Source organism: Capricornis sumatraensis, chromosome 5, assembly GCF_032405125.1.
Source record: "Capricornis sumatraensis isolate serow.1 chromosome 5, serow.2, whole genome shotgun sequence".
Lineage (NCBI taxonomy): Eukaryota > Metazoa > Chordata > Mammalia > Artiodactyla > Bovidae > Capricornis > Capricornis sumatraensis.
Window position 1 is genome coordinate 103,995,208 of NC_091073.1, and position 24,348 is coordinate 104,019,555.

At 47.6% G+C, this 24,348-nt stretch overlaps 2 protein-coding genes across 2 annotated transcripts in view; both read right to left on the reverse strand.

Annotated features, from left to right (window-relative positions):
• The window catches only part of SLC13A4 (solute carrier family 13 member 4), a 41,717-nt gene extending 38,829 nt beyond the window's left edge, over window positions 1–2,888 (reverse strand). Inside the window, exon 1 of the mRNA XM_068973026.1 lies at window positions 2,790–2,888. Within this exon, the coding sequence (XP_068829127.1) occupies window positions 2,790–2,888 (99 nt within the window). The remainder of the gene's footprint in view (window positions 1–2,789) is intronic.
• A 6,088-nt stretch (window positions 2,889–8,976) lies between these two features.
• On the reverse strand, window positions 8,977–22,355 carry FAM180A (family with sequence similarity 180 member A). The gene is made up of 3 exons (XM_068973443.1): window positions 22,149–22,355; window positions 11,180–11,280; window positions 8,977–9,676 (listed from the first exon to the last, which is right to left on the reverse strand). Exons 1-3 carry the CDS (start codon window positions 22,222–22,224, stop codon window positions 9,332–9,334), a joined length of 522 nt encoding a protein of 173 aa, XP_068829544.1. The 5' UTR covers window positions 22,225–22,355; the 3' UTR covers window positions 8,977–9,331.
• Between the last annotated feature and the right edge of the window lie 1,993 nt (window positions 22,356–24,348).

Below are 24,348 nucleotides of genomic sequence, written 5' to 3' on the forward strand. Positions count from 1 at the left end.
CCCACTGGAAGGAGCTTGAGGTCTGGTTATTTGGTGTCATAAATGATTGCAAGGGCTTTTGAGAATTTAGTCTGGGAGTTGGGTATAACTTTTATCCCACTGGAACACTGAATCTGGGCTTAGTGATGGATGCACCCCCCGGCCCCCGCTTCCTCTTCTGTCGTATGGAGGTCCGAGTCTGGGCCTCTGGCTCTAGAGAGCTGGGCAAGAAAAGCAGGGAGGTCCTTCTAATCCTTTCTGAAATGTAGCTGTGGCTTGTCCTTTGGAAGGACCATGAGAACTGCAGGCCAGGACCTTCTGCCTAGGTCACTCCTCTCAGCTCCAGCCCAGGGAAAACAAGGCCGTTTAGGAATCTCAAGGATTAAATATCAGAATGTAAGTGTGAGGCAAGGGGGCTGAAGTGACGGGAGCCAGTCTCTGCGGTGGCTTGTGCCAGCTGTGGGTGCTGTGACCACATCCTCTATGATGTGCCTCCTCCTTGCAGAGAGAGGTAGTGTCTTACCAACACTGTGACCCACGGAGGATTCATTGCTGCAGGCCACGCAGGAGCGAGTGGCAAGCAGGCTGCATTCACCTCTGAGGGCTTGGTCCACCCGGGTTCCACCCAGCGGTCCCAAGGGTTGTAGGGGGTCCGAATCATCTACCCTCCCCAAACCCATTAACACAGACTGGGAAGCTCTGCTCTTATTTAACCCCTTAGTCGTAACTCACTCTTTGCGACCCAATGGACTGTAGCCCACCAGTCTCCTCTGTCCAGGCAACAATACTGGAGTGGGTTGCCATTCCCTTCTCCAGTGGATCTTCCTGGACCAGGGATCGAACTTGTGTCTCCTGCATTGGCAGGTGGATTCTTTACCAATGGACCACCAGGGAAGCCCACTTTCTCAAGGTACTGATTCTCAGCTGGGGGTGATTTTGGCCCCCGGGGATGTTGTAAGCATCTGGAAGCATCTCTCCATCACAATGGCGGGGGCTGCACTGGCACCTAAGCACCTACCAGGCAGCGACCAGGAATGCTGCTGAACGTCCTACAGTTCAGCATGGTCCTTCCCTAGAATTTTCTCTCCCCTCCACCCTCCACCAAATGTCACCAGTGAGGCTGTCCCTTCCCTAAGGTGAAACTCAGTTGGACAGAAGGCGATAAGTCAGTGAAGGACTTAAGTGCCTCTTGATCTTAGTGAGTCTATCTTTAAAAACCTATTCAAAAATTATGTATAGACCCCAACAGAGCAGAGGCTCACCTTTCCTTCCATTTCTCTTCTCTTTTCTCCCCCCACAACATCCCTCTTCTGTCAAAATTTATGGATGATTTTGCCTACTTCAATAATTTGTTTTTCTGTTCTTTTTCTTCTCATGGGTTCTTCTCACTAGGCATTGTTAACCGAGAAGCTCAAAGACAGGCTCCCAGAATGAAATGGCAATGCCTCTCTGCAGTCATGGTCCCCAGAGACAGAGCTGACTTAGGAAACTTGCAGGGGGTGGGGGTGCCTGATGCTGCCATGGAGAAGAGTGGGTGCCACTTGGCTGGCATTCCCTAAATCCATCTGACATTGAGTAAAACAAAACAACAACATGGACAGAAATGAAAATCACCCTATTGGGGACAAAGCCAAAAGCAGACTAGTATATCGGCCAGGAAAACTGTCAGCACCAATCACTGTCTGCTAATCCCAGCCCGGCTTTCATCAGTGGCTCCCTGGCACTCTGAGGTATTTGTTCTACTGAAGATTTAAACCAGTTTGTTTTTAAGAAACAGTCCTAATCCCCTCTAACTTTATAATTACTTTTGGTTACTAAGTTACTCAGGGAGCTGAATGGAAAGACAGCCCTTCCCCTCCCACAAACATGATTAACCTTTCTTGGCTTATTTTTCCTCAAGTCTCAAGGGTAGTGCCAGCTAGGGGAAGGGGTAAGGACGCTGGGAGGAGAAGAAGGACAAGGAGGAAGAGAGGGAACACAAGGAGGGGAGAGGAGGAGGGAAGCAGGAGGAGGGATGGGGAGGAGAGGCGGGGGAGCAGGAGAAAAGGAGCCGGAGGAAAGAAAGAAAGGGAAGCTCTGCGTCTTCGGCTCACACCAACCTGGACAAAAAAATTCGGTCACTGTCTAGAGTTGGGGGCTCTTACTCTTTCTTTAAAACGAGTCATTTGTTGTCTCTCCTTCCACCGCTCAGAGAAGGAAACAGAGAGGATACAGATAGTCAAAGGGCCATATGCATGGGGCCAGGGCAGGCAGCCAAGTTCCACCTTCAACTTAAAGTTCAGGAGGAACTTATTAAGAGTTTCCAGTTGTGGTTATCAGAGCCCACTGTGGGTCACCCGCGGACCCTGGCTCGATGGACGAGAGCCCGGCTGGGGACTGCTCCCAGCACACCCCAGGCTGGGGTCCACAGTCCCCTCCCTCCCCGCCCCCTCCTCTATGGGGAGGTCTTCCTGCATGTCCAGTCTCTCTCCCATGACATGGCCACATGTTGACTCTTGGCAAACACCACTGCCCAGAGCATCCTTATCGGTGTCCACCTGGCCCACAGACGGCCGCTTCAGCCACTGACCCACCCCCCTTCTTATCTCACTCCCGGTTGGGGGCCATAAGGCTGGGGGAACTGGGGATTGAAAATGGCAGTTTTGGGGCAGAAAGCATGTGAGCCTCCTCCAGGAAAGCATTTCCACTTCTTGACACCGACAGAAGAGCATGCTGAACTTTGCACTGAGCGCCCCTCTTCCCTCCAGCGACCTCCCCTCTGACCTCCCAGCTGACCCACTGGCCCCGGGAGGGGACGGGCCGGTACTCACGCTGCTGGGGTAGAGCATGGGCAGGGGCAGCAGCAGGAGCGGCACGAGGATGACGAGCAGCAGCTTCCTGGCTCCGAGAAGTCCCTTCAGCAAGCCCATCCTGGACCTCCGCCCCTTGGAGCCCGCGCCAGCCAAGTGCTGTGCTGCTTGGCGACGCTTGCCTCCGTCCAGAAAGACTTCTCCAACCTTTCTCGGCTTCCAAGAGTCCTCTTTCGTTTTATGGGCAGAACAGGAGGGCAGGTAGAGCCCCTGTCTACACCAAAAGCCGGGCACCTCGCCTCCGGTTTTAGGTGGGGTTGGTGAGCATAGCCTCATGCCCAGCAAAAAGAAAGTGGGAAAGCATGACCCACGGGAACATAGTGGCTCGTTCCCTTTGCTAGATCAGTAATGAAGTCACTTTATTCTACAGCTCAGCAAAAGCCCCCTTAATCGATCAAGAGTACACCTCTGCTGCAGCTGTCTGGCCTCGGAGTCATTTAAAAGCTTCAAAAAAATAAAAGATGCCAAGAGTCTGTGGCGCCCTCCATCATTCTTCTCACTGATGGCCTGCTTTGTGCAGTACCATCTTCACTTTCTACCTCTGCCGGCTGTGCCCCCTTCCCTTAAAAAGTCTAGTCGTCCCCGCCCCCCTTCCCTTAAAACAAACCCCCAGGGTTGTCAGCAGAGCATGCTGGTCTCTTCTCCCAGGACCTGGCACCTTAACTCTGTTCAGACTTCTTTCCTTCTAATTGGTTTCCCATTATAAATTTGCCTTGAGCCTGGGCCTCCAGAGCAGGAAAAAAAAAAAAAAGTCCCCAAGACATTCCTTTTTTCGTCACGGGACAAAATCCTGCTGGAGGCCCACCTTAACACTCCTTCACCTATGGGAAGCGGGACAGAGGAGGTAGCCACGCCCATTTCTCTCAGCCAATCAGCACGTTGGAAAGAATGAGTCAGTATCTCTTCCAAAGGTGGTTCGGGATTGGTCCCAGCAGGGGCCTGCTGATTCCGCAGAACCCAAGAAACTTGCAAAGCTTATTTTTGTTCCTCAAACATGCTAGGGGCTGGAGTGATGACCATCACGGTAAACATAATCCCACCTCCCCACACCCTGCTTTAACGATGCAAAGCATAAGACACTGAGCTTTCTCTTTGAGGGCCACTTGCTGACCTAGTCCTCAGGAGGATATGTCTGGTAGCAGGGAGAAAATGAAACATCAACCCTGGAGACATTTGCCCCAGAGGATACAACATCAAGAAGCTTCTCTGGTGGCTCAGTGGTAAAGAATGTGCCTGAAACGGAGAAGATGCAGGAAATGCGAGTTTGATCCCTGAGTTGGGAAGATCCCCTGGAGGAGGGCATAGCAACCCACTCCAGTATTCTTGCCTGGAGAATTCCAGGAGGAGCCTGGCTGGCTACAGTCCACGAGGTTGCAAAGAGTCCGACACAACTTAACAACTAAGCCACCCACCACCACCACTGTACAACATTAAGTATTTCAGATTTCCCTGGTGGCAAAGACCATTTGCTTCAGCACCCAGGTGAATACAAAGCATCTGAGTCAGCAGAGGACGTTAGCCTCTCAGAAAGACCACAGACCTTTTAGGGAGAGTGGGAAGGGTACTGCCTCTCTGGAAAAGTCTAGACACCAATTTTATTTCAGAGGCATTTGGAAGATGTCCTTGGTCCTTCTGGCTGGATTAGGTGTTCAAATGCTCCTCTCTGAGGCTCTTTACCAAAATAGAAGCCGAAGGCTTCCTTTGACTGGTGTGCAAGGAGGAGGCGGGAGGGCAGAAAAAAATGGATGGGTTCAAGAATAGGGCCTTTGCAGCCTTTGGACACTTTCTGCTCCTTATAGAAGAGAAGTGTTTCTCTTTTCTCAGAAAGGTCATGTGGATATGGGGCAAGGAAGAAAGAGAGAGAGAGAAAGCACCCACACTTTTATCATTGGTGGTCTTTGGCAGCATTGCCTTGATCTGAGAGGTGCTGTGGGGAAGTCAAAGGTTATGAAATTCATGTTCTTAAATTCACAGAACCCAAAAATGGCATTCTAAGGCCTGCAGCTATGCCAGTTGAAAATAATCCCCAGGCTAAAGGTGAAGTGAATCTGGAAAGGTGAGTCTTGCAAACCAGTTCTTCTTGACCCCTAAAGCAGGAGCAGCTGTGGGTGACCTGGTTTGAAACTGTCTTGCCACTGGAGGATGAGCTACTATGACTCATCTCTTTAAATGCTTATGAAAGACTGGCTGTCATATTTACTACATTTAAGCCTCATTTTGGGGTGATGATTTTGAAACTCAGGAAGAACAGTAACACGTGTGTGATGTTTTGGTGCAAACATTAAAGAGAGTGGATGCGGACAGCTGTGGAAGCCAACATTTGATGTTAAACCCATGAGCCACTTCAGATTCTTTGGTGAGATAATCTGAGATAACAAGGATTCCACTGAGCCTGGAAACTCGATCATGACATTTTTATTACAACATAAGTGAATATTTGTTAAATAAAATTATGTGACACGGTCATACCAGTAGTTCTCCTTCAGGACTCTCCATTTTTTCAGACAAAACATTTTCTTAAGGAAATTTTACACATTGCTTCAGAAATATAAGACAAATTCCATTTATACGAGGTATCAAAAGTAGTCTAACAATTAGAAAGTTGAATGGTAGTTACCAGGGGTCATGAGGAGAGGGCAAAGTGGAATGTCGTTTCATAGGTATTGTTTTTGCAACATGAATAGGTTCTAGAGATCTTTCACACAGCAGTGTGCTTGTAGTTAACTGTTCTGTACCTGTATTCCTAGAAATGGTTTGGTTCAAATGGTAAATTTCATATGACACGTTTTATAACCACAATAAAAAAAAAAGAAAGACATTAAAATGGGTTAGGGAAGTAAGGAGCACCATTTAACAAGCATTCAATTTTAGATCAGCGCCCTGCTTCCCAGGTAAAGAGCTCGCCTGCCAATGCAGGAGACACAAGAGACACGGATTCGATCCCTGGGTCCAGAAGATCTCCTGGAGGAGGGCATAGCAACCCACTCCAGTATTCTTGCCTGGAGAATCCCATGGACAAAGGAGCCTGGTGGGCTGCAGTCCATGAGGTCTCAAAGAGTCAGACACAACTGAAGAGACTTAACATGCATGCATGCCCTGTGGAAATATCTTCTGATTCACTACTTATGTGCTTCTCCTTTAGTTAGACTCCAGGTGAGAGGACAGAGCAATGGAAGTTTCAGCCTACAGATGTTTTTCAGTGTCCTTGAGGGACACCAGAGGTAGCCATGAGAATGCCAACTATAGAAGAAACTTCCAGGATTTTTAGATGCTACAATGACCCAGCATCTAGAAATGGCAGAAGGGTTCCATTGAGTCACAGGCAAGTTTCCGCTGATGTCACACTCTGAATTATTCTTTGAGTGAATGTGACAAAATGTGTCTGGTTGTGACTGTGGTGTGTACAGTGTGGCATTCATGAGACAAAATGGGAGGGTCCATTGCTGTCCAGGCTACTCCTTCACTGCTCTCTGGGCAAAGAGTCGCGATTTGGGGTGGTGGTGTTGAGCAGAATATTTCATTTTGTTTATGAATGAAGTCATTGCTGGAAAACTCTTTGTGGGTAAACAATTTGTATTCAGACTAAAATAGTGTTTAAATATCCAGTATAACTGGCTTCTCTGGTGGCTCAGTGGTAAAGAATCCACCTGAAATGCAGGAGCTGCAGGAGATGTGGGTTTGATCCTTGGGTTGGGAAGATCCCCTGAAGGAAGGGATGGCAACCCACTCCAGTATTCTTGCCTGGATAATCCCATGGACAGAGGAGCCTGCAGGGTTAATGTCCATAGGGTCGCAAAGAGTCAGACGCGACTGAATGACTGAACACGCACACATCTAGTAACAAAAATGAAAATTTCATTTGTCTTTAAAAAGGTTGTGTCCTTCTGGTTCATTTTTTTTTTTTTTTTTCTAGTTGACTGCCACATAAGTTTGGACTTGATTATCAGTACAAAAGTGCCTGTAATTTATTTGTGGCAGGGTGAATGAATGAACTGCCACTGCTATCACCAGTCCTGAGAACAACCCTCTCCTATCCAGGGATCTCCTGCCCTTGGGAGCAGCTGTGAGTATCCTCCTCACATGGTGCTCAGGGACACCAAGTGTGGGCCTTTCTGCTTGGTGACTGAGGAAAGCTCTTAGATCCGTTCTGATAGCCGTGGAGCCCCAGAGCAGATGCAGGACTCTGTCAGACTATTACCCAGTGTCCAGGAACTGAGGCCTCAGCTGACCCCTCCCCAACCCTCATGCGGGCAAAGCCCCAACACTGAAGGTAGGCTGTGAGGCTAATCTGCTTTCTGGGCAATCCCAAACTTGTCTGTACCTTTGTTTTGCCTTTGTTTTATTCAGACAACAATCCCTGAAGGAGACAGTGAGCATCAGAGAGAGCCAGGCAGAGACAGTGAGAGGTTAGCCGGAAGAAATCAAGACGTGCCTTGAGCAATGGATATAGAGATATCAGAATCGGACCCAAAGACAGAGCAGCAGAGACACCGATGACCACAAAGAGACAAGTGGAGCGATGATGTCAAAGAGAACATGTGATCTTAGGAAGAAATGGAATGGAAAGGCATATATCAGTCTGAATCTGAGGGGTGTACAAGAGGTATAACTGGGGAATGAGAATGAGAGACTGGCTGGTTAGTCTTCTGAGCCTGAGAGTGAGGATGCAAAGTGAGACTTTTCTTTGATGATAAATACCTATTTCTTCATCCTGATATTTCTTCAAAAGATCCTGCAGCTTGTACTGCTAGGTAAGGCTCCCTTAATCAAAGATTTTAAAGAAGTCGAGACCAGTTTTCATCATCATTAAACGACAATTGTTAAAAACCCATTTCAGAATCAGATTTAGCTCAGTGAGCCCTCGCTTATTCAGAGATTAGACTTCTTGCAATTTAGCCTCTCGAACCCAGCCGTAAACCTTGGATTGGAGAAGCTGGAAACATCTCTGAGCTGGTGAGGAATCTTAATTAGAACTGAGGTGATTTACTTCTGTCAGGGACCTTCATGGATTAACTCTTCTTTAACATAGAATGCTAAAAAGACTTGCTATCTTATCTTTCAGGCCATGGCCAGTTAGAAAGAACAAATTACAAAGGTCAAGTCATGTTGGTAGCAGAGGAAAGTGTGCTCTTATAGCCTGACTCTGAGGAAGGCTGCAGAAATATACCAGATTCAGAGTTAACAAAGCCTGGGAACTTTCAGGGTTGATACAAGCAGTCCAGCAGACTGACAACACAGGTCCAGGTAACATTTCATAGTTAGTTAAATGATGATGGAAATTTGAGAAGGAAAGGGATCTTAGATCTTATCTAACTCCTACACTAGGATGTCTCCAAGATACTAAATAAAAATGTAAAGCATTTCATATGGGTAGTTTAAAATATATCAAGTCAATAATTCTGAGATGAAAGATTTGGCATTTGAGGGGGTAAAATTTTGTCATCTGAAAATCACTTTTATTTGGTGCACTTAATTCTCTGAGGATGCTCAATAATTTTAGCATAAACAGACCAGGGCATGGGTGCCACCTCTCTTGTCAGGATGACCCTCTCTGCGTTAGCTTGACTTCTCTGTTCAAAAGGCAAGGCATGATAGTAGTATTTCTTTGGGCCTCCTTCATATTTCTCTGCTAAATTAGACCAGCCTTCAGGAAAGAAGCAGCTTGGTATATAAGTCATAACTGATTTTCTGACTGATTCTTCTTAGAGACTTTTGAAAAAGTTGAGAAGTGGGCCCTTGGTTAACAATATATTTATTTGGCTATGGCTTTAGTTTCTTTAGGGCTTTCCAGGTGGCACTAGCAGTAAGGAGCCCGCCTGCCAGTGCAGGAGACACAGAAAAGGCGGGTTCAGATCCCGGGGTCAGGAAGAGCCCCTGAAGTAGGGCCCGGCAACCCACTCCAGTATTCTTGCCTGGAGACTCCTATGGACATAGAAGGCTGGAGTGTTACAGTCCATGGGATCACAGAGTTGGACATGACTAAAGCGACTTTACATACACACACACACACACACACACACTAGTTTCTTTATATCTTATTATAGAACTTTGGAAAGACGTTCATTCAATCCAGCACCCTGATCTCTTAGGGCCAAAGAAATCTGTCCCCCACCCCCCACCTTCCTGTCATGCCCAAACTTTTATGATGTCTCTCCTGTCTCTTTCCTCACTCCTGGGTGTTTGTGTCACGGGCAGTCAGTGCTAAAGCCTATGTTAGACTGCTGCGATGCACCAGGCCAACCATTCACCCTCTGGAGGCATCTTGAATTACCATCGCAGCCCTTTTCTCCATCTCAGGTCACATTATGGTATAAATCACAATCTTTCGCTTATCAAGAAGTTACAAGGGGCAAAGAGCAGCAGGGCTCCTTATTTGATCTCTGCAGCTCTGAGCTGGCAGTGTGTATTCTGTGCCTGGTCTCTATAAATGGAGTCGAGAATGAGGAATTTCTGGATTGCTGTATGCTGGTCCCCGCTCCGTGGCCCTGGTGCGGGCCAGTCCCTCAGGGAGATGCTCTCAGACCTGAGGACCGCATCAAGTCATGCCTCAAGGCACGAAAGAGGCTGAGGAGGGACTGGGCCCAGACGTCCTTCTGATACCCTTGGGACAAGGCCGTGCGGTAGGCCGTGTAGGCTAGGGTCAGCGCTGTCCTTTCGAAGTCCTCTTTCTTGAGGATGCCCGGGCGGCTGGAGAGGCTGGCACTAAGCCGCCGGATGTCGGGGATGCTCTTGGGGATCACGTCATTGCAGACGGCGCGGAAGTCCGAGGCCTTCCGCAGGGAGGCCAGCTCCTCGTCCTTGATGGAGATCTTCATGTCAGGGCTGATCTCAAGTTCGGCCAGCAGGAACTGGGGAGAAACACGGGGTGTGGAAAGGCGTGAGGCACCCACGGTCATTGAGGACATAGCATCACCAGAGTCATGATCACATGCGTTCATGTAAGGGAGGTGGCTCACAAAGAGCTTCGGAATCAAGAGACCTGGGTCCCGGGTCTGGCTTTCCCACTGTGTAACCTTGGATGAGTTACTTTACTTCTCTCAGCTTCGTTTTATCCCTCTGTGATGTGGTTAACAACAACACTTCACTGGGATAGTGTGAGGAGTAAGTAAGACAAATATGGGCGGCATCTAACACTGTGCCTGGTTCAAAACCACTGTTAAGTGACTGTTGTTTCCAGTGTCCCAAGTCACCCCCTTCTCTCCTTTCTCCCTCCCGCCAACCAAAAATCTTCTACAGCACAAACTGACTGTTTTGGATACTTTAAAAGCAGAATCTGGGAATTTGAAGGATATAGAGAATTGTGCTACGAATTAAGTGGGCCACAGAGATCTGTCCTCGTTTCTTACCTGTTGTTTAAGGGTAGGGGTAAGGTCTGTCATTTGCTCTGTGCCAGGCTCATATCAGGAATCTAATAAGTCCTGACTCTTCCCCCTGTCTCTGGCTTTCCCCAGGTCTGACCCATTTTCCATGCTACTGTCTGTTATCTTCCTAAAGCAGATCTGTTCCTCAGACTCCCATGTTCATGACTTGGCAAAGGCTATGCATTTTCCAGTTTGTTCCCCGAGGCAGTGTTTGAAATCTGCTGCCTGGCCCAGCCACGAGGCTGCGGCAGGCTGTCTCCTTCTCAGCCAGACAGTTCTAGTCCTTGAGGACCTCAAGGCAGGAGGGGGACTTGGGTGATCACTGGAGCCCTTTGTTTAACAGCTGAGGAGACTCGGGTCCAGAGAGACACGGTGGCTTGTGTAAGGCTACGTGGCCGATGGGTGGAAGAAGCGGAACTAAAGCTCAGATCTTGAGCCTGCATCTTCACCGCTAAACCAGACTGCAGGGCCTTGGGAAATTCACCCTGGTCTGGAGGAGAAGTGGGGTCGTGGTTCCAGAGGTGTGAGAGGCAGAGGAAGAGAGCCTTTGGGGTGGCCCCAGACTTGAAAATGGGGCTCTCCCTGTGTGAGGTTACCGAGACTCGGCTCCGCTCAGACAACAGGTGTGGCATTGTCTGGACGCTGCTGACCCATCCTGGCTTAAAGCCCTGGCCGGGGCAGACTGCCCTGTTCTGCTGCTTGGGTGCTGGTAGGGGCACCTCTGAGCCCAGTATAAATCTCTAATTTTGCCTCCACTGAATTCCTAATGTTGTCCATCCCTGGGATGACAGGTGGGACAGGAGAGGGGTACGAAGACCACTTGCCTTTGAGGTGGGCAGGATTCTGGGACCTCCACACACAAGTCCAGTCAGGTTTCCCAGGCAGCAGAGGCCACCCACTGTCAGGGGTTCAGGTCACTCCTCCAAAAACCACAGAGAAGGAGCAATGCCTTCTCCATGACTTGAGTTGCTCACTCTGCCCTCTGCCTACCTCATAGAGCAGTTCTACTTCCTCCAGGGAGCTCTGCAGGACCGGGTTCAAGGGCAGCGTTGAGGATCTCTTTGGCCGGTAGGCGGCAGGGAAGAGCACGGCTGCAAGAAATTAAGAGTGAGCTTGAGAGCTTGCTGTGTGCACCGGCTTTTCCCCGGGGGTGAACTCCAAGGTCAGCCAGCCACTCTTGAGAGCGACTCTGAGTGGTGGTGGATGCAGAGGGGGAGAAGTGACAGACCGCCCTGGTGTGTCCCAGAGAGTCCCAGGCACATCAGAGTTACTATTTCACACCAATAATTTCAAACCTGGCTTCTTATCAGAATCATTTCAGGAAGTTTTGAAAAATATGTATGTCTAAGGAGTATGAGTCCCCAAGGGCCTTTATGTTAGAACAAAAACATTTATAGTATTTAAGACATGGAAGCAACCTAAGTGTTCATTGACAGATGAATGGATAAAGAAGTGGTACGGATACATAAACAATGGGATGTTACTCAGCTATCAGAAAGAATGAAACAATGCCATTCGCTGCAACATGGGTGCAACTAGAGATGGTCATGCTAAGGGAAGTAAGTCAGAGGAAAACACATATGATATTGCTTATATATGGAATCTAAAATAAAATGAAACTTATTTACAAAATGGAAATAGACTCACAGACACAGAAAACAAACCTATGGTTCCCAAAGGTGGAGGGGGGGGTGGTAAATTAGGTGTTTGGGATTAGCAGAGGCAAACTATTATATATAGAATAGATAAGCGACAAGGACCTATTGGATAGCACAGGGGACTCTACCCAATATCTTGTAATAACATGTAATGGAAAAGGATCTAGAAAAAGAATCTCAATATGTATAACTGAGTCACTTGGCTGTACACCAGAAACTAACACATTAGAAATCAACTATATTTCAATGCAAATAAAAAAAGAGATGAGCAAACCATTGACCCCACCCCCAATGCCCCGCCCCAATTCAACAAACAACTCCCTAACGCTACTGTTCCCTACTAACACTGCACATTTCAGCACTTAACAGAATGAAGTGTACTGATTTATGTTTATTGACAACCCTTTGAACCAGAGACTCAGACTTCTGGCTCATTCCCCTGCCGCCTGGAGTAGGGCTGCCAAGAATTGAAGCACAGGTGACGACGTGTAGGAAGAGAGCTGCACAGCCCCTGACACTGGCTCTGGGGGGGGGGTGTGTGGCGCCAAGGGCTTGACTCAGAAACGCATTGGATATAAAATCAGTGACTTGACACAGGAGTTCCTCAGTGGCTGCATAGAGATGGAGTAGCTGGGAGAAGATGGGCGAACTGCTAGAGGCAAAGGGGACCAAGAATGAGGAGCTGACAGAGGACACGAGAAAGAGAAGACAGAATATTATAGGAACTGTTGTTGCTGTTTAGTCACTAAGTCGTGTCCAACTCTTTGTGACCCCATGGATTAGAGCCTGCCAGGCTCCTCTGTCCATGGGATTTCCCAGGGAAGAATACTGGAGTGTGTTGCCATTTCCTTCTCCAGGGGATCTTACTGACCCAGGGATCGAACCCACGTTTCCTGCATTGGCAGGTGAATCCTTTACCACTGAGCCACACGAGAAGCCCGCTGTAGGAATAGTCATTAGAGACTGCACTTCTCCTGGACCCATCAGACTAGAAGCAGGTGGCCCCATCCACCCTCACAGTCCCTGCATGTCCCAAGACATGGTGCAGAAAGGATTGGCAAGCCCACTGCCAGCTGTAAGAAAAATGGGCCACTTCTTTGAGACACTTGGTTGTGATCTACCAGAAAACTGGGCAAGTAGCTATAAAAACAGGTGAGACTTCAAGGGAAGGTTCATTCCCTGAAGTTGTGCAAAGCACAATTTGCTATAATTATACATGATTGCTCTGTTTCTTGAATATGGTGACCTTGGACCACCAGGGAAGGGTCCAGTGATGTCCAGAGTACAGTGTTGAAGAAGGGAACTGCAGCAGCATTTAGAAAGATTTCTATCAGAAGTGATAACAGTGAAACATCTTTGATGTAAAGGACATTTCCTGAAAAGCTCACTGGTAGGATCCTAACCTCCTGGAAAAACTGCCTGGCTGTAGAATTGCTATAATACTGCCATCTCTGTAATCCATTTATTATCTAGCCCACAAGTTCCTCAGGAGCTTGGATAAATATGCTTTCAGATTTCTGTCTGCCCCGCGGAGAACCTGGCAGGCTTTCAGGGTGCACACAAGATGCAGATGTTGACAGACTGGATCCTTACATTGAGGGGGACCTGGGCGGGCAGAGGGACAGCCCTACTTCCCCAGACCACCTTGGGGGACGGAGCCTATGAACTCCAGAACAGTAGTTCGTTGCCCAGAATTTTGGCAGAATTTATCTCTTTGCCAGAAAAGTGCCCCTTTCCCACAGAAGCATAGATTTTAGGGCTTGAGTGAGCCTCTTCTCACTTGCAGCCTCTGCCTGTGGAGCCGAAGAGGACAAGGCATCTACTCCATGTGTTTGCAACCTTGACCCCAAGTGAGAGTCACCCAGGGCACCCGAAGAAGTTCTGATTGAAGTGACTAGGGTGTGACTGGGATAGTCAACTTTTTGAAAGCTTTCTAGGTGCTTCGAATGGCAGCCTGGGTTGAGAATCAGAGGGTGCTTGACCGAAGGCTGTGTAGAAGGAGCTGGCCAGTCTGAGTGGCCACTCCCAGTTTGGCCCTGGGTTTCTCAACTTTGACCATGCCTTAGAATCACCTGGGAACTTTAAAGGCCTAAATGCCCCAAATTGCCTCCCAGGCCAATTCATAGGCATCTCTGGGGTGGATGGATGTAGGCGTCGGGACTCCTGACAGCTCCCAGGTGTTCCAACAGGCAGGCAGGGTCTGTAACCACTGTGTTATCCGCACCCACTGCCAAGCAGCGGGTGCACTGCTAGAGTTGAGAGCTGCTTCCCATCTGACGGGGCCTTATGCAAGCATCTGAAGAGGTGAAAGAGACATCTTAAAGGAAATCAGTCCTCAATATTCATTGGAAGGACTGAAGCTGAAGCTGAAACTCCAGTACTGGCTACCTGATGTAAAGAACTGATTCATTTGAAAAGACCCTGATGCTGGGAAAGATTGAAGGCAGGAGGAGAAGGGGACGACAGAGGATGAGATGGTTGGATGGCATCACTGACTCAAAGGACATGAGTTTGAGTAAACTCTGGGAGTTGGTGATGGACAGGGAGGCCTGGCATGCTGCAGTCCATGGGGTCACACAGAGTCAGACACGACTGAGCAACTGAACTGAACTGAAGAGACCAGTTCCCTTGTGTTCTTGGAGACAGAGATGGAGACACAAGGAGGGGTGCACTTTCCTTGGCGGGAGGAGGGACAGATGTGGGCTATGTCGTCTTCTGACCATGAAACCCCTTTTCAAGGTAGGATCTGAGAGCAACTTCTTTATGTCTTCTCTGTGATTGTGAAATGAAAGGTCTTGTTCTCTTTAAAAAAAAAAAAAAATCACTCAGCAGCAGGGGAAGGGCAGAGAAGGGAACAAGGTCCCAGCATGGGCCCTAAAGTTATTCAGACCTACACTTTCTTCATTCAATTGTTTCCCCGGGAACAGTCACTTCCTTTAAGGTGCAGACACTCTGGTGGACCACTAATTCTCAAGAGTCGGGAAGAAAAGGCTTCCTGATGAAAGCTGTGTTTAATAATGGAAACACTGTTTCCAGTAGCCCTTGTTCTTAAAGTTTTTAAAATAATAACAGTTCAGGGAAGATTGTTAGAAATAAGGTCAGCCTCTGGACTGGGGCTGGTTATTGCTTCAGAAAGTCTGTGTGGGGAGCACAGGAATCTCAAAGATGGACCCTCCCCCACTCCTCCCATCCCCTACTTCTGCACGTACCCCTCAGGTTGCTGTGGCTGCTTGACGGTGCATGTGGGGCAGGGGGCTTTTTGTACCTGGTGAGGTAAGGGTTCACATTCCGTTTTATAGATGAAGAAACTTGGAGGCTAAGAAACTTGCCTTCGGCCACCCAACTGGTTTGTAATAAGGACTGAGATTAAAATCCAGGTCTCATGGGCTTCCAAACCCAACACTGCTATATTTAAAATAGATAACCAACAAGGACCTATTGTATAGCACAGGGAACTCTGCTCACTACTCTGTAAGAACCTAAATAAGAAAAAAAGTTGAAGAATAGATACATGTATAACTGAATCAGGTTGCTGTACACCTGAAACTAATAAAACACTGTTAATCAACTCTACTCAATACAAACTAAAAATTAATAATAACAAATCAAAACCAAAAATCAGATGAAGAAAAACTCCTCCAATCTCACTGACAGGGTGTGTATGTGTTAGTCGTTCAATCATGTCTGACTCTTTTCAACCCCATGGATTGTAGGCCGCCAGGCTCCTCCATCCATGGAATTCTCCAGGCAAGAATACTGGAGTGGGTAGCCATTCCCTTCTCCAGGGCATCTTCTGACCCAGGGATTGAACCCGGGTCTCCTGCGTTACAGGCAGATCCTGGTCTGAGTCACCAGGGAGGTCCTACAGGAAGGATATAGTTAATTAGAAATGAATGAATATATATGGTGTTAAACATACTCTTAAATGAATCACACATGTTTTTAAAACAAATCTCTAACTTTGATTTATAATGTGTTATGCAAAGTTATTTTATTTCCTTGGGCTCCAAAATCACTGCAAACAGTGACTGCAGTCATGGATTTAAAAGACTTTCCCTGGAAGGAAAGCTGTGACAGACCTAGGCAGCATATTCAAAAACAGAGACATCACTTTGCCAACAAAGGTATGTATAGTCAAAGCTGTGGCTTTTTCAGTAGTCATGTATGGATGTGAGTTGGACCATAAGGAAGGCTGAGTGCCAAAAAAGTGATGCTTTTGAACTGTGGTGTTGGAGAAGACTCTTGAGAGTCCCTTGGACTGCAAGGAGATCAACCTAATCAATCCTAAAGGAAATCAGTCCTGAATATTCACTGAAGGACTGATGCTGAAGCTGAAGCTCCAATACGCTGGCCACCTGATGTGAAGAGCTGACTCACTGGAAAAGATCCTTATCCTGGGGGACACTGAAGGCAGGAGGAGAAGGGGGTGGCAGAGGATTAGATGGTTACATGGCATCACTGACTCAATGGATATGGATTTGAGCAAACTCCCGGAAATAGTGAAGGACAGGGAAGCCTGGTGTGCTACAGTCCATGCGGTCTCAAAGAGTCAGACACGACTGAGCGATTGAACAACATTCTCAGGAGGGGCCTGAAATGCTGCCTAAGCGTTACTCACGTTTCCTGATTCCTCTCTATTTCAGCATGAAATAGATGATTCCACACCTCCTCCTTTTTCCTGACACCAGTTACCCACCTCTTGCCCGGATGCTCTGACTTCCCTTCTGTTATTCTTTCCCTGCTCTCATCTAGAGCCTTGGACCAGGTCTCCAATAAAGACTCACTCACCTTTCCACCTTTCTCTCCCACATCATTAGTTTTCCCTTCTCTACTGATTTTTCAAACTGGCATGAAAACACATTGCTGCTTGCTGCTTCTTAAAAAAAAAAAATCCTCCCTTGCCAGCCACTCTTGCTCCTCATCCATCTCTGCGTATTGCTGACTCCTGGCCTCAGCCTGTGTCAGGGTGCGTGACTCCTCTCTCCTCACCACCCTGACTTTCGTACGGATCGTCTGCTTTGTATTTCCAGGTCGGATTTCTAGACACCCACCTGCCTATGGGAATCTCCTTTTGGGTTTGTAGCAGTTGTCTCTCCTGATCCCGACCCAATGCCCGTCCCCACCACCCCTCGCACCTGTTCCTGTTCCCTTGCCTTGCCTGCTGTCTTTCCAACTCTCGCAGCTGCTCGAGCCAAAACCTAGGAGTCATGAGTCATCCTTGCCTTTTCTCTCTCACATGTCACACCCAACGAATCAGCAAGTCTTGTTGGCTTTATCTTCAGAACATACGTGGGATCTGGCTACTTCTTACCACATCCCTGCTAACCTCCAGGTGTCTAAACCTTGAACATTTCTCCTAATAGTGCTTCTGCTTCCATCCTTGGTGGCCATCATCATCCTCATTGCATTCTTTTTTTTTTTTTTTGACCATGCCACACAGGGAGGGAATCTTAGTTTGCCTACCAGGCATGGAACCCATGCTCCCTGCAAAGGAAGCAATGAGTCTTAACCACTGGAAGGAAATCCACCTCATTGTATTCTTAACAAAGCAACTAGAGCAATTCTGTGAAAACATAGGTTCCATGATAGCAATCTTCTGCCAGGAAGCTTCTGTGACTTCTCATCTCCCTGAGAGTAAAAGCCAAAAATCTTCAGATGTAGGAAATGGCAGCCCACTCCTGTATTCTTGCCTGGAAAATTCCATGGACAGAAGAGCCTTGTGGGCTTTTGTCCGTGGGATTGCGAAGAGTCAGACATGACTAAGCACCTGAGCACACACACATAAATGTATGGATTCTTTTTCATTATAGGTTATGTCAGATGTTGAATATGGTTCCCTGTGCTATACAGTAAGTCCTTATTTTTATCTGTGTTATATATAGTAGTTTGTATCTGCTAATCCCAAATTTTTAATTCATCCCTCTCCCACCCGTTTTCTCCTTTAGTAACTGCATGTTTGTTTTCTGTGTCTGTTTCTGTTTTGTAAACAAGTTCATTTGTATCATATTTTAGATTTCACATATAAGTGGTATCCTATGATGTCTGTCTTTCTCTGTCTGACTTTACTTACTACAATAACCTCTAGATCCATCCATGTTGCTGCAAATGACATTATTTCATTTTTACGGCTGAGTCGCAGAGAGTCAGACACAACTGAAGCGACTTAGCAGCAGCAGCAGCAGCAGCAGCAGCAGCAGTATTCCATTGTATATAGGTACCATATCTTCTTTATCCATTTTCTGTCAATGGACACCTAGGTGCTTCCATGTCTTGGCTATTGTGAATAGTGCTGCCGTGAACATTGAGGTGCATGTATTTTTTGAAACTAGAGTTTTCTTCAGATATGTACTCAGAGGTGGGGTTGCTGGATCATATGGTAGCTCTATTTTTAATTTTTTGAGGGACCTTCATACTGTTCTCCATAGTGGCTGCACTAACTTACATTCCTACCAACAGCGAAGAAGGGTTCCCTTTTCTTCACACCAGAGAAGCTACTTTTAATTATTTCAGTCAAGCCTGGCACCTGTCTTGCTCTCTATGCCTTAGCTCCTTCAGGCTTTCTTGCCCAGACATGCAAGCAGAAGCCTGTCTAAATGGGAGAGCCTATTTTTGCTTTGAGCCTGATCTTCTCGTTGACTTTTATAACTTGTGACAGAAATCTCTTCTTCCCTCCCACCTCTCAAATAGGTTAAAAAAGCAAACAAACAGAACAGTATTAAGACTATGGCTTCTGTGTAACTGTGTACAGCATCTGTGCCAAAGAACTTGTTGGAAAGGACTCAAAAGGTGGACCATATCAAGCTGAAATAAAACCATATTTCCAATGAATCAGTTGAAGCAACTCTATGGAAACAGCCATGGATGTGGAAAGGAAAAGCCCTCATTTATAAAAGCTCTTTTGCCAAACCCTACTGATGTCATTTACTTTTTGGCTCCTGGGCCAGCCCTTCAGACAGCAGTCTCCAATCTTTTTGGTACTACGGATTGGTTTCGTGGAAGACAATTTTTTCATGGACCAGGGCGGGGGATGGCTTCAAGATGATTCAAGTGCATTACATTTATTGTGCACTTTATTTCTATTATTACATCGGCTCCACCTCAGATCATCAGGCATTAGATGGGGGTGGGGGGTGGCTGGGAACCCTTGCCTTTAGAAACACAGTGCCATTCTGAAGAAGCCAGAGTCTTAGTCCCTTGTGCTGAGCATCTTCCTGGAGTGATTCTGAAAGGGCTGCTGTGAGTCAGCTCCACTTGGCCAGAACATGCCACCACCCAAGGGGAGCCCCACTGCCCAGGGGGAGCCCCATCCCCCAAGTGGAGTCAGGGGATGCTGGGAACACCTGGAAGGGGTGGAGAGGCGAGGATGAGGACAGCAAGGCTCTGCTGCTAGAAACTGAGCGTGGGAGTGAGGTCGAGCTCTAGGCTTTCAACGGAGGGATCTGGGGGTGTGTTAACTTCTTCCCTTCCTCCAGTTTTCCTACCTGTTAGTGTTCAGAACAACAGCTGCATAAACGCAGTGACAAGCAGCAAAGTGGCTACTCAGTCATGCTGGACCAGTGAGTCAGTCCCTACCTGGGGCCTTTCCCTCCACAGAACATTCATGATTGAAAACACACAAAACACTGAGCTGGACACCTGAAAATGGCACTGGAGAGCCACCTTCCTTATGAAACTACTTTAAAAAGAAATAACCTGTATATGGAGTAAAAATTAAATATTTATAGGAATTCATGCATCTTTCTGTGTTTTAAGACTGGCTAGGTTCCCTGCGGTCCCTCAAGTGGTGCGCCGGCAGGACCGGGTGGGACGAGGACTTGGGCCAGGTGTGTCCACTTCCAGGAGGCCTCGCTAACCACAGGTGAGTCATTTAATCTTAATCCAGTCGGTGAGGCTGGAGCAGCCGTGCTGGCCCAGGGAGCCACCTCCCAGGGCGGAATCCTAGAGAGCGCGTCTGAGGGAGGGGCTGGGAGAATGGGAGGGGAAAAAAGATGTCCTGCCTCAGGGTGTATTCCTGTTGGGTTTATTTCCCCACTTTCACCCGAGGGGCCAGGCGGAGGGGGAGGGTGGAGGCTGGTGTGGTGCTGTGGGATGGGGGGAGAAGTCGCCCTCCGACTCTTTCCATAGGGAATTCTTCTAAATTAGGCCTGGCGGTGGAGGCGGGGGTGGGGCTGGGGTAAGGATGAAAGTGAAAGGGACAGCTTATGTGTTTGGAAAAATTGGTTTTCTTTGGGTGTGACTCCCATTCCATCTTAAAAAAATGACAACTGTGGATTATTTTCGTGATTAGACAAAATGTTAAAAATGAATTAAAAAAAATCAACCACGTGGAAGACTTGATGCTGGTTGGAAGGGCTCCCGTATCATTTGTTGGCTCTGAACGCAGACATGAACCGCTAATCCAGCACTTAGTATCAGCGGCCTCACGGAGGCCTCCATTTCAGCTGTGTTGGCTTTGAGTCTTTATATAGATTGTTATCGATATGGGGGGGAGGGGGGCAGACCTTCCCCCGGGAAGAGTGAGGAGAGGGCCAGAGGCCCTGCTCTCCGGATGTTGCTGTAGAACCTATAGGTTTTCTGTTGAGAACCTCACACCTTCTTTAATGAAATTTTTTTAAGTGGTAGGTAATAGTTGACCTTGATATAGCTCCTCATTATCTAGGAAGCGTTTTATTTACATATTTGAATATGACCCTCACATGACAACGCAATGAGGGTCACTTTTTGTTATTGTTAATATGTTATCTGTTCATGAACTAAAGCTCAGAGAGGTCAAGAGACTTGCCAGACATCACACAGCCAATTAGAGGCAGAGCTTAAAATTTTTTGAGTTCCTTGCAGTTCATGATGCAGCTATATTGTATTTATAAGACTTGTAAAAAAAAAAAATCAAACCATCTCATTTGGCTTTCTAACAGCCTGTGTGTTAGGAAGAGTGGATATTATCATCCTTTTTTAACAGGCAAATTAAGATAGGCCCCAGTGTCACACAGGGCTAAACGACAGATCACAACACCGAGGTCTCTTTGCTCTGTGCTTCCAAGTGTTGCCCCCCAAATTTGTGCACAGGATGAGCAGGGAAGTGTGTGTGTGTGGGGGGTGATGTTTACCAGGAAAAAAAAAAAGGGAAAATGCTTCATTAATTATCTGTCCCTGCTGTTGCTGCTAAGTTGCTTCAGTCGTGTACGACTCTCTGCAACCCCTAGACAAGAATCATTTCACTGCCCAGTATAGAGAATTGGCAAGTCCCTAATCTCAGGTTTACAAGTAAGGGAGTAAGAACCCTAATAAGTGCCTTGACTTTTGCTTTCCCCCATATCAGATCCACCTGCTCCATGCTGCTCTGTGCCCCAGCTGGCGGCTTCTTCCTTCCCTGACTCTCTCCTTGAGAACCAGAGGGAGCTCAGCCCCTTGCTGCTGTGCCGTCTTCACCTCACTTTGGATCTCTGGGAATACCAGCAAACCTGACTTCTTTTTTTAGTTCTTTCCAGGGCAGAGATCTCATTGACTTTAGGCAGCAGAAAGATTTCAGTTCAGATTGGCATGCAGTGGTCAGCGCAATGGGCCCCTCGCTTCCTAAGTGATACACCTTAGTTGACTGGAGGTGCTGCCAGTGTCTGCCCACGGAAACCAGAAAAAGATGCCAGGCCAGCTCTGAGGAGCCGCATCCCGAGGGGAAGGAAGTCGGCCGTGGGGAGAAGCCTTGCTGGGCTTCTTCCTTTCCGGGGGAGGCTGGCGGGGTGGTAGCAGCCAGGCAGACACCAGGTTGCTGAGGGGATTACTATTCCTCTTCTGTTGCTGGGCCAGCTCTCTCCAGCTGGAAAGGTGTGACCACTCCTGCTCAGGAAGCAGTGTGGAGCCCTCCACGTGGACACGCCATGTCCCCCAGGGAGCAGAACTCGGGCCGGCCAGCACCCCCAGTATCATATTAGCATCAGCCGCGGGCACCTGCTCTCCCCACACCCTGCCCAGCTGGTAGCAGCCTGCAGGGCACTTGCAGGAGTCTGTTCACATTCTACAAAGCAAAGATGACCTTCTTCCTGGCTTGTCAGGAAGGGATGCTCTCTGCACTCTCCACCTCAATCCCATTTTCTCAGTGGCTTTGATTTTTTTTGGGTGTCATTTCTCCCATCACCTTCTAACACCTTCTAGCCTGTTGAGAAGCATAAAGCATTTGACAGAAAGGAGATCAAAGGAGGGCACAGGGCTTCTACTTTCCTTCTGCTCCCTCCACCCCTCCAGATTCCTAATGATATTCAAGAAAGAATCATAAGCATCAGACAAATAAAGGAAAGACAACTCACCCCTGGTCCACCTGTGGGACAGAGTGGCCTGAGCATCGGAATACAGCAGCAGAAGCAGCAACGTCTTCCAACACATCTTTTCCTCCAAAAAGGTGAGACGTCGCCCTCAAACCCAAGGGGACCCCAGGAGCCACAGGTATGCCTGTGCTGGTCCTCCCAGGGCAGTGGTGAGGTTCTTACCACCCCTCCGTCTTCAGACGTGCAGAGATGCCCTCTCCTGCCTCCCAAGGGTGGAGCAGGGGTTACTCCTGGGGAGGACAGGAGTGGGCCCTCTGCTACTCCTACTCTCTCTGGGATTGGGGCACTGGGCTTCCACAGAGAGACTCTGTTTTTGAGCACATCTGGAGTGACTCACGGGGCATGTGATCTCTTTGGCAGTGGGGCGGATAAATATAATTTCTGTTCTTGAGTTCCATGTGTTGGATGCACCCACTGGAATTTTTCTTTAACAAACAGACTCGCGGAACTTGTTAGAGAGCCCAGCAAAGAGCTGGCTGCTGTCCCCGTACACACACACACACACACACACACACACACACACTCACACCAGCGCCAGGGACGAGAGCTACAGCGAGAGCTGGGAGACTTGCCTGGCAGACACCAGGACCGACTGAACCCAGAACAGCAGAGTCATTGTGGTGTCTGGGCTGAGCGTCCCCTGTTACCCTTCTGTGGAGCTAGCCCTCGTGAGGAGCAGGAGAGCGCTGCTGTGGTGTGTAGGTTATTGTGTGGGCAGGTGATGATCCAGGGGCCCACAGGTGACCCTGTTTGCATTCATGACACCTCGATTTCTGGACTGTTTAGACGTGGTACCAAACCACTTTGCTTCTCCCAAGCAAAATAGTAGTGTTTTTCCATGATCATACTTTTGGCATTTGATTAATTTTTATTGCGATATCCTTGACATATAACATTGTGTAAGTAAGTTTGAGGTGTACAGCGCATTGAATTCCCCCCTCCTTTGGATTCACTGGGTCTTCATTGCTGTGTGGGCTCTCTCTAGTTGCGGTGAGCTGGGGCTACTCTGTTGCGGTGCCTGGTCTTCTCATTGCGGTGGCTTCTCTTGTGGAGCACAGGCTCAGCAGCTGTGACACATGGGCTTTGGTTCACCTCAGCATGTGGAATCTTCCTGGATCAGGGGTTGAGCCCATGTCCCTTGCATTGGCAAGTGGATTACCTAGTCACCGTACCACCAGGAAGTCCTCCAACATGTTGATTCGATATGCTTCTCTTTTGCAGCGTGATTGCCACCATAGCCTTAGTGAGCAACTCCATTACATCACCGAATCATCATTTCTTTTTTTGTGGTGAGAACATTTAAGATCTGTGACCATTAAAAAAAATTTTTTTTTAGTTTACTTTTGGCTGTGCTGGGTCTTGGTTGTTGCACAAAGGCTTTCTCTAGTTGTAGCTTAGTGGCCCTGCCCTATGTGGGATCTTCTCAGACCAGGGATCAAACTGGTGTCTCCTGCTTTGCAGGCTGATTCTTAACCACTGGACCACCAGGGAAACTCTCCATGACCATTTGGAAAGTTCTGCCACAGACACCTTGATTTTGTCCAGTACCACGTTCTTACCTTCTCTGAAATTACAGACGTGTGATGTGAAATCCTGCAGGACATTTTTTTTTTTTTTAAGAAACTGTATTTATTTATTTTTAATTGATTCATGATTATTTTACAGTATTGGCTTGATTTCTGCCATACATCAACATGAATTAGCCACAGTTGTAGCTGATCTCAGCCCATGGATTTCTAAGCTGTGGAGGTGGTGGCCAAGGTGAATGGACAACTGGAGAGGACACCCCTTTGTTTTAATCAGAAGTGCTTCTTTAAAAAAATCTGTTAGAGGAAGTTGCTTGAAAAAGGAAACGTGGCTCTATAGCTTTTGAAAAACACTGGTTTTTCTAACATTCAGACTAGCTGTTGGGTACTTTGTTCCAGGCTCGGGGCTAGGTGCTCTTCTTGTATTTATTGAATTAATGCTCGCAGCAGACTGTGAGGTCAATTTAGAACTGCCCCCTCCAATGGAAATAGAATTTGAAAAACAAATGTAATTCAAAATGTTCTAGTAGTCATGCTGAGAAAGTACATAGGAAATCAATTGTCATAATACATTTTATTTAACCCAGTATATCTAAAATATTATCATTTCTACGTGCAATAAACCCAAGTTTAAGAAGATATTTTATATTCCTTTG

Coding starts and splice junctions, on each gene's coding strand:
- FAM180A (XM_068973443.1), bottom strand. CDS start 22,224: ATGTGTTGGAAGACGTTGCTGCTTCTGCTGCTGTATTCCGATGCTCAG. Junction 11,281..22,148: donor GTCCCACAGGTGGACCAGGG/GTGAGTTGTCTT, acceptor AATTTCTTGCAG/CCGTGCTCTTCCCTGCCGCC. Junction 9,677..11,179: donor AAGTAGAACTGCTCTATGAG/GTAGGCAGAGGG, acceptor GTTTCTCCCCAG/TTCCTGCTGGCCGAACTTGA.